Genomic DNA, 10,261 nt, shown 5'->3' with positions numbered 1-10,261 from the left:
GCCACTCTGTGGCATGTGGGATCCTCCTGGACCAGGGCACGAACCAGTGTCACCTGCATTGGCATGCAGACTGCCAACCACTGCGCCACCAGGGAAGCACAGTATATGACTCTTTTTCAATTATGGTTTTCTTAGTTAAGGTGACCATATGTGCATGGGTTTATCTCTGAGCTTTCTATCCTGTTCCATTGATATGTGTTTCTGTTTCATAGATAATGAGTCTCATAGATAATGAGTAGGTCTTAATGAAATCCAGCACCTAACCATGGTAGTGTCCCCAAGATCAAGCCCATATCTATTCCCCTACCTCATCTCTTAACTACTCTCTCCTTCATACCTGAACTCCAGATACATTGGTCTTCTTTCCATTATTTAATAAGTGAAGCTCATTCTTGTCTTAGGGCCTTTGCCTTTGCTGTTCTCTCTGCTTAGAATACTTCTCCACTAGGTCTTCACGTGGTTAGCTCCTTCTCATCATTCAGGTTCAAATGTCACCTCCTCAGAAAAGCCTTCCCTGATCATACAATCTACAGTAGATATGCAGTTACTCTTATCAACTTATCATATTATAATTTTCTTCATAGAATTCTCTGATTTTTTTCTTTTTAATTGATTTGTTCAGTGTCTGTCTACATCACTCTCCAATAAATATAGGTTCCATGAGGGAAGCAATCATGTTGCTCTGTTTCAGTACAATAACTAGTACATAGTAGACACTCAAGTAATATTTTTCGAATGAATCAAAGTGGGAGAACCGGGATGGCAAACCAGGTCTGTATGACTTTAAGGCTCTTGCTCCAACCTGCCTCTTTTATTTATCTATTTTTTTACATCTTTATTGGCGTATAATTGCTTTACAATGGTGTGTTAGTTTCTGCTTTATAACAAAGTGAATCAGTTATACATATCCATATGTTCCCATGAGTCTTCCCTCTTGCATCTCCCTCCCTCCCACCCTCCCTATCCCACCCATCTAGGTGGTCACAGAGCACCGAGATGATCTCCCTGTGCTATGCAGCTGCTTCCCACTAGCTATCTATTTTACGCTTGGTAGTATATATATGTCCATGCCACTCTCTCACTTTGTCACAGCTTACCCTTCCCCCATCCCATATCCTCAAGTCCATTGTCTAGTAATCTCACTCTTTATTCCCATCTTGCCCCCAGGTTCTTCATGAAATTTTTTTTCTTAGATTCCATATATAAGTGTCAGCATATGGTATTTGTTTTTTTTTTTTTTTTTTGTGGTATGTGGGCCTCTCACTGCTGTGGCCTCTCCCATTACAGAGCATAGGCTCTGGACACACAGGCGCAGCAGGCACGGTTCACGGGACCGGCCACTCTGTGGCATGTGGGATCCTCCTGGACTGGGGCATGAACCAGTGTCACGTGCATTGGCACACAGACTGCCAACCACTGAGCCACCAGGGAAGCCCTGTACATGACACTTTTTGAATTATGGGTTTCTCAGCGTACATGCCCAGTAGTGGGATTGCTGGGTTGTATGGTAGTTCTATTGTTAGTTCTTAAGGAACCTCCACGCTGTTGTCCACAGTGGCTGTATCAATTTACATTCCCACCAACAGTGCAAGATGGTTCCCTTTTCTCCACACCCTCTCCAGCATTTATTGTTTCTAGATTTTTTGATGATGGCCATTCTGACTGGTGTGAGATGATATCTCATTGTAGTTTTGATTTGCATTTCTCTAATGATTAATGTTGTTGAGCATTCTTTCATGTGTTTGCTGGCAATCTGTATATCTTATTTGGAGAAATGTCTATTTAGGTCTTCTGCCCATTTTTGCATCGGGTTGTTTGTTTTTTTGATATTGAGCTTCATGAGCTGCTTGTAAATTTTGGAGATTAATCCTTTGTCAGTTGCTTCATTTGCAAATATTTTCTCCCATTCTGAAGGTTGTCTTTTGGTCTTGTTTATGGTTTCCTTTGCTGTGCAAAAGCTTTGAAGTTTCATTAGGTCCCATTTGTTTATTTTTGTCTTTATTTCCATTTCTCTAGGAGGTGGGTCAAAAAGGATCTTGCTGTGATTTATTTCATAGAGTGTTCTGCCTATGTTTTCCTCTAAGAGTTTGATAGTGTCTGGCCTTACATTTGGGTCTTTAATCCATTTTGAGTTTATTTTTGTGTATGGTGTTAGAGAGTGTTCTAATTTCATACTTTTACATATACCTGTCCAGTTTTCCCAGCAACACTTATTGAAGAGGCTCTCTTTTCTACACTGTATATTCCTGCCCCCTTTATCAAAGATAAGATGACCATATGTGCATGGGTTTATCTCTGAGCTTTCTATCCTGTTCCATTGATCTATGTTTCTGTTTTTGTTCCAGTACCATACTGTCTTGATTACTATAGCTTTGTAGTATAGTCTGAAGTCAGGGAGCCTGATTCCTCCAGTTCCATTTTTCTTTCTCAAGATTGCTTTGGCTATTTGCGGTTTTTTGTGTTTCCATACAAATTGTGAAATTTTTTGTTCTAGTTCTGTGAAAAATGCCAGTGGAATTTTGTTAGGGATTGCATTGAATCTGTATATTGCTTTGGGTATTCGAGTCATTTTCACAATGTTGATTCTTCCAATCCAAGAACATGGTATATCTCTCCATCTATTTTTATCATCTTTAATTTTTTTCATCAGTGTCTTATAATTTTCTGCATACAGGTCTTTTGTCTCCTTAGGTAGGTGTATGCCTAGATATTTTATTCTTTTTGTTGCAATGGTAAATGGGAGTGTTTCCTTAACTTCATCTTCAGATTTTTCATCATTAGTGTATAGGAATGCAAGAGATATCTGTGAATAAATATTGTATCCTGCTACTTTACCAAATTCATTGATTAGCTCTAGCAGTTTTCTGGTAGCATCTTTTGGAATCTGTATGTTTAGTATCATGTCATTCGCAAACACTGCCAGTTTACCTCTTCTCTTCTGATTTGGATTCCTTTTATTTCTTTTTCTTCTCTGATTGCTCTGGCTAAAACCTCCAAAACTATGTTGAATAAGAGTGGTGAGAGTGGCCAACCTTGTCTTATTCCTGATCTTAGTGGAAAAGTTTTCAGTTTTTCACCATTGAGGACAATGTTAGCTGTGGGTTTGTCATATATGGCCTTTATTATGTTGAGGAAAGTTCCCTCTATGCCTACTTCCTGGCGGGTATTTATCATAAATTGGTGTTGAATTTTTTCTAAAGCTTTTTCTGCATCTATTGATATGATCATATTGTTTTTCTCCCTCAATTTTTTAATATGGTGTATCACATTCATTGATTTGCGTATATTGAAGAATCCTTCCATTCCTGTGATAAACCCCACTAAATCATGGTGTATGATCCTTTTAATGTGCTGTTGGATTCTGTTTGCTAGCATTTTGTGGAGTATTTTTGCATCTAGGTTCATCAGTGATATTGGCCTGTAGTTTTCTTTCTTTGTGACTTCTTTGTTTTGTTTTGGTATCAGGGTGATGGTGGCCTCTTAGAATGAGTTTGGGAGTGTTCCTCCCTCTGCTGTATTTTGGAACATTTGGGAAGGATAGGTGTTAGCTCTTCTCTAAATGTTTGTTAGAATTCGCCTGTGAATCCATCTGGTTCTGGGCTTCTGTTTGTTGGAAGATTTTTAATCACAGTTTTAATTTCACTGTTTGTGATTGAACTCTTCATATTTTCTATCTCTTCTTGATTCAGTCTCGGTAAGTTGGGCATTTCTAAGAATTTGTCCATTTCTTCCACAGTGTCCATTTTATTGGCATAGAGTTGCTTGTAGTAATCTCTCATGATCCTTTGTACCTCTGTAGTGTAAGTTGTCACTTCTCCTTGTTCATTTCTAATTCTATTGATTTGATTCTTCTCCCTTTTTTCCTTGATGATTCTGGCTAATGGTTTATCAATTTTGTTTATCTTCTCAGAGAACCAGCTTTTAGTTTTATTGATCTTTGCTATCATTTCCTTCATTTCTTTTTCTTTTAGTTTTGATCTGATCTTTAGGATTTGTTTCCTTCTGCTAACATTGGGGCTTCTTTTTCTTTTTTCTCTAGTTGCTTTTGGTGTAAGGTTAGGTTGTTTATTTGAGATGTTTCTTGTTTCTTAAGGTAGGATTGTATTGCTATAAACTTCCCTCTTAGAATTGCTTTTGTAGCATCCCAAAGGTTTTGGGTCCTCGTGTTTTCATTCTAATTTGTTTCTAGGCATTTTTTGATTTTCTGTTTGATTTCTTTAATGATCTGTTGGTTATTAAGTAGTGTATTGTTTAGCCTCCATGTGTTTGTATTTTTTACAGATGTTTTCCTGTAATTTATATCTAGTCTCATAGCACTGTGATCAGAAAAGACACTTGATTTGATTTCAATTTCTTAAATTTACCAAGGCTTGGTTTGTGGCCCAAGATATGATCTATCCTGGAGAATGTTCCATGAGCACTTGAGAAGAATGTGTATTCTGTTGTGTTTGGATGGAATGTCTTATAAATATCAATCGAGTCCATCTTGTTTAATGTGTCATTTAACCCTTGTGTTTCCTTATTTATTTTCATTTTGGATGATCTGTCCACTGGTGAAAGTGGGGTGTTGAAATCCCCTACTATGAATGTGTTCCTGTCGATTTCCCCTTTTATAGCTGTTAGTATTTGCCTTATGTGTTGAGGTGCTCCTATGTTGGGTGCATAAATATTATAATTGCTATATCTTCTTCTTGGGTCGATCCTTTGATCATTATGTAGTGTGCTTCATTGTCTGCTGTAATAGTCTTTATTTTAAAGTCTACTTTGTCTGATATGAGAACTGCTGCTCCAGCTTTCTTTTGATTTCCATTTGCATGGGATAACATTTTCCATCCCCTCAATTTCAGTCTGTATGTTTTCTTAGGTGTGAAGTGGGTCTCTTGTAGACAGCATATATATGGGTCTTGTTTTTGGATCCATTCAGCTAATCTGTGTCTTTTGGTGGGAGCATTTAATCCATTTACATTTAAGGTAGTTATAGATATGTATGTTCCTATTACCATTTTCTTAATGTTTTGGGTTTGTTATTTTAGGTCTTTTCCTCCTCTTCTGTTTCCTGCCTAGAGAAGTTCCTTTAGCATTTGTTGTAATGCTAGTTTGGAGGTGCTGAATTCTCTTCCTTTTTGCTTGTCTGTAAAGTTTTTAATTTTTCCATCAAATCTGAATGAGATCCTTGCTGGGTAGGATCCTACAATCTTGCTGGGTAGGATCCTACAATCTTGGTTGTAGGTTTTTCTCCTTCATCACTTTAAATATGTCCTGCCACTCCATCCTGGCTTGCAGAGTTACTGGTGCAAGATCAGCTGTTAACCTTATGGGATCCCTTTGTGTGTTATTTGCTGTTTTTCCCTTACTGCTTTTAATATGTTTTCTTTGTATTTAATTTTTGATGATTTGATTAATATATGTCTTGGCCTGTTTCCCCTTGTATTTATCCTGTTGGGACTCTCTGTGCTTCCTGGACTTGATTTACTATTTCCTTTCCCATATTAGAGAAATTTTCAGTGGTAATCTCTTCAAATATTTTCTCAGTCCCTTTCTTTTTCTCTTCTTCTTCTGGAAGCCCTATTATTCTAATGTTGGTGCTTTTAATGTTGTCCCAGAGGTCCCTGAGACTGTCCTCAATTCTTTTCATTATTTTTTCTTTTTTCTGCTCTTCAGTAGTTATTTCCACTATTTTATCTTCCAGATTACTTATCCGTTCTTCTGCCTCAGTTATTCTGCTATTGATCCCTTCTAGAGAATTTTTAATTTCATTTATTGTGTTATTCATCACTGTTTTTTTGCTCTTTACTTCTTCTAGGTCCTTGTTAAACGTTTCTTGTATTTTCTCTGTTCTATTTTCAAGATTATGGATTATCTTTATTAACATTATATTGAATGCTTTTTCAGGTAGACTGCCTATTTACTCTTCATTTTTTAGATCTGGTGGGTTTTTACCTTGCTCCTTCATTTGCTGTGTGTTTTTCTGTCTTCTCATTTTGCTTAAATTACTGTGTTTGGGGTCTCCTTTTCTCAGCCTGCAGGCTCGTAGTTCCCGTTGTTTATGGTGTCTGTCCCCAGTGGCTAAGGTTTGTTCAGTGGGTTGTGTATTCTTCCTGGTGGAGGGGACTTGTGCCTGTGTTCTGGTGGATGGGCCTGGATCTTGTCTTTCTGGTGAGCAGGTCCACATCTGGTGGTGTGTTTTGGGGTGTCTGTGGCATTATTATGATTTTACGCAGCCTCTCTGCTAATGGATGTGGTTGTGTTCTTGTCTTCCTAGTTGTTTGGTATAGGGTGTCCAGCACTGTAGTTTTCTGGTTGTTGAGTGAAGCTGGGTCTTTGTGTTTAGATAAAAGTCTCTGGGAGATTTTATTGTTTAATATTACATGGAGCTGGGAGGTCCCTTGTGGATCAGTGTCCTGATCTTGTCTCTCCCTCCTCAGAGGCACAGCCCTCATGCATGTCTGGAACACCAAGAGCCTTTCATCCACATGGCTTTGAATAAAAGGGATAAAATTTAGAGAGAAAGACAGAAACAAGATAAAATACAATAAAATAATGTAAAATACAATAAAATAAAGTTATTAAAATAAAAAAAAATTAAGAAAAAAATTTTTAAGTAATAATAATAAAAAACCATAATGAACAGACAGGACCCTAGGAAAAATGGTAAAAGTAAATCTATAGAGACAAAATCACACACAGAAGCATACACATACACACCCATGTAAAGAGAAGAAAAAAAATTATATATCTCTTTGCTCACAATGTCCACTTCCTCAATTTGGGATCATTCGTTGTCCATTCAGGTATTCCACAGATGCAGGGTACATCAAGTTTATTGTGGAGGTTTAATCCTCTGCTCCTGAGGCTGCTGGGGGAACTTTCTCTTCTTTGTTCGCATAGATCCCGGGGTTCATCTTTGGATTTGGCCCCACCTCTGTGTGTAGGTCGCCTGAGGGCGTCTGTTCTTCACTGAGACAGGACAGGGTTAAAGGAGCAGCTGATTCGGGGGCTCTGGCTCACTCAGCCCGGGGCTAGATATCGGTACGGATGCAGGGAGGGCCTGCGGTGGCAGAGGCCAGTGTGACATTGCACCAGCCTGAGGCACATCGTGTGTTCTCCTGGGGAAGTTGTCCCTGGATCACAGGACCCTGGCAGTGGCGGGCTGCACAGGGTCCCATGAGGGGAGGTGTGGATAGTGACCTGTGTTCGCACACAGTCTTCTTGGTGGCTGCAGCTGCAGCCTTAGCATCCCATGCCCGTCTCTGGGATCCGCGCTGATAGCCACGACTCGTGCCTGTCTCTGGAGCTCCTTTAAGCAGCGTTCTTAATCCCCTCTCCTCGCGCACCGGGAAACAAATAGGCAAGAAAAAGTCTCTTGTCTCTTCGGCAGTCCAGACTTCTTCCCAGACTCCCTCCCGGCTAGTCGTGGTGCACTAACCCCTTCAGGCTGTGTTCACGCCACCAACCCCAGTCCTCTCCTGGGATCTGACCGAAGCCCGAGCCGCAGCTACCAGCCCTCGTCTGCCCCGGCGGTGAGCAGACAAGCCTCTCGGGCTGGTGAGTGCTGGTCGGCACCTATCCTCTGTGCAGGAATCTGTCTGCTTTGCCCTTCTGACCCCTGTTGCTGCGTGTCCTCCGTGGCTCCAAAGCTCCCCCCCCCACCGTTACCCGCAGTCTCCTCCTGTGAAGGGGCCTCCTAGTGTGTGGAAAACTTTCCTCCTGCACAGCTCCCTCCCACTGATGCAGGTCCCATCCCTATTCTTTTGTCTTTGTTTTTATCTTTTGTGCTACCCAGGTACGTGGGTGAGTTTCTTGCCTTTTGGGAGGTCTGCGGTCTTCTGTCAGTGTTCAGTAGGTGTTCTGTAGGAGCTCTTCTACATGTAGATGTATTTCTGATGTATTTGTGGAGAGGAAGGTGATCTCTGCATCTTACTCTTCCACCATCTTGAAGCTCCTCCTCCAGCACATTTCTTTCTCAAGATTGTTTGGCTATTCTGAGTCGTTTGTGTTTCTGTGAGGTCTCACCTCACACTGGTCACAATGGTTATCATCAAAAAGTCTACAAATAATAAATATTGGAGAGGGCATAGAGAAAAGGGAACCCTCCTACACTGTAGGTGGGAATGTAAATTGGTACACCCACTATGGAGAACAGTATGGAGGTTCCTTAAGAAAACCAAAAATGGTTATCATATGATCCAGCAATCCCACTTCTGAGCATATATCCAGAAAAGCTAGGGGAAAGGGAGAGAGGGATAAATTAGGAATTTGGAATTAAGGGGTACACACTACTGTATACAAAATAGATTTAAAAAAGGACCTACTGTGTAGCACAGGGAACTATATTCAATATCTTGTAATATCCTGTAATGGAAAAGAATCTGGTATAACTTAATCACTTTGCTGTACACCTGAAACTTTGTAAATCAACTATATTTCAATTTAAAAAATTCTGGGTGTCAGCTAAAGTACTGGTTAACCATTATACCTTTTGCCTGCTGTGCTTCTACCTAAAGTATCTCAACATGTATGCCAGCATTTGTTTCCTGACATGCATCAGCCTTCAGAGGTGCTTCTTTCTCCTCAAGCCTTTCAGGGCCAGAGACTGGAAGCGTAGGTATGATGTGGGCATCAGTGCTGCCGTCTGGGTCATCGTGGGGACTGCCTGTTTGCCATTTCCCATCATAAGAAGCACAGACTTAGCCAACAACACTGAGTCCTGCTTTGCTGATCTTGGTTACAGGAAAATGAATGCAATGGCTTTGGTTGGGATGATTACAGCTGCTGAGCTGGCAGGATTTGTGATCCCAGTAGTCATCATTGCATGGTGTACCTGGAAAACCACTATATCCTTGCGACAACCACCAGTGGCTTTCCAGGGAATCAGTGAGAGGCAGAAAGCACTGCGGATGGTTTACATGTGTGCTGCAGTCTTCTTCATCTGTTTCACTCCCTATCATATTAACTTTATTTTTTACACCATGGTAAAGGAAACCATCATTAGCAGTTGTCCCATTGTCCAAAGCTCACTGTATTTCCACCCTTTTTGTCTATGCCTTGCAAGTCTCTGCTGCCTTTTGGATCCAATTCTCTACTACTTCATGGCTTCAGAGTTTCGTGACCAACTATCCCGCCATGGCAGCTCCGTGACTCGTTCCCACCTAATGAGCAGGGAGAGTGGTTCATCAATGATTGGTTAAAAATAAAATAACTCTTTGATTATGGCTTTGTTTAACTACGTTTCCTGGCTTTTTCCAAAGGTGAAAATGACCAGCCAGACAATTTTGTTAATTGAACTTTGGGAACAACAGAAATAGTTGTGCTCACAGGGTTGTGATGGTGGAGGGAGAGTGTGAAAAATGAGGGAGAGGAAGGGAAGATGGGAGTTGTATGTTTCCTCTTTGAAATTCAAGGCACTTTCTTACTTAAGAGATCTAGATCAAGGCTTTACAGATGTTTTAAACAAATGGAAATTGGATATTTTATCTTAAACCTTTCTTTATTAAATGTGATGTTGTTAATGATACAATAAATGCATGAATCTTTTCCAGAATGTAAAAACAAATCTCTTTCATACGAAGACCATTATTTGTGAATGAGAGCAAAAAAATCTTCAGTCTTTCTAAGGTATAAATGCATAGGCAAGGGGGTGTGAATGTTGAAGCAACATGTGCATCAATTTTAGGACACAAACCTCTTATTGAATAAAGGGCATGGGAATTTGTTCATTCATTGAAAATATGTTGGATGTCTATTGTATTCTGGGTTACCACTTTCCTGGGTACTTCCACATATAGCATCTTATCTAGTTCTTCTAATAAAGTTGTGGAAGGTTATACAAATGAATAAAGGGAACCTCAGACAGATGAAACAACTTCCCTGGAGATAATCAGTGGTGAGCAAAATTTGTCCTGAATACACGACATATGCTTAAATTATTACCTCTATTTGTGTTATTATTCACTAGGTTAATGCTAAACTTGGTTTGAATGGTGAAAACACAGACTAAATTTAAGCCATCCAAGACCAAGATCATTTCTATACAATTTTTCGAAGATTATTTGAAAAGTCTGTGGCTTGTGGGGATGGTGTGTCAGGCTTCAGGTTGCAAGGTATCAAAAAATAAATAGATTTTTCTAATACTGTCCCAAACTACAGAGTCCTGATGATCGGGGTATAGGACACACAAGTAGTTCATTATTAACACAAAATATACTTAAGTCTTAATGTTGGTAATATAAATCCATAAATGGAAGAAAGAAAAAAAATCTAT

General features: G+C 39.8%; 1 protein-coding gene across 1 annotated transcript in view; it reads left to right on the top strand.

The window, feature by feature from the left end:
• The window catches only part of P2RY10 (P2Y receptor family member 10), a 25,821-nt gene extending 16,094 nt beyond the window's left edge, over window positions 1-9,727 (top strand). Inside the window, exons 3-4 of the mRNA XM_024758008.1 lie at window positions 3,690-3,694; window positions 8,452-9,727. Of these exons, the coding sequence (XP_024613776.1) occupies window positions 3,690-3,694; window positions 8,452-9,188 (742 nt within the window). The 3' untranslated portion in view covers window positions 9,189-9,727. The remainder of the gene's footprint in view (window positions 1-3,689; window positions 3,695-8,451) is intronic.
• The last annotated feature ends 534 nt before the right edge of the window (window positions 9,728-10,261 follow it).

The sequence above is a fragment of the Neophocaena asiaeorientalis genome, unplaced genomic scaffold (genome assembly GCF_003031525.2).
Source record: "Neophocaena asiaeorientalis asiaeorientalis breed wild unplaced genomic scaffold, Neophocaena_asiaeorientalis_V1.1 scaffold222, whole genome shotgun sequence".
NCBI classification, from domain to species: domain Eukaryota; kingdom Metazoa; phylum Chordata; class Mammalia; order Artiodactyla; family Phocoenidae; genus Neophocaena; species Neophocaena asiaeorientalis.
Note: the sequence above shows the minus strand (reverse complement) of the source record. Positions and strands in the feature narration are given on the sequence as shown.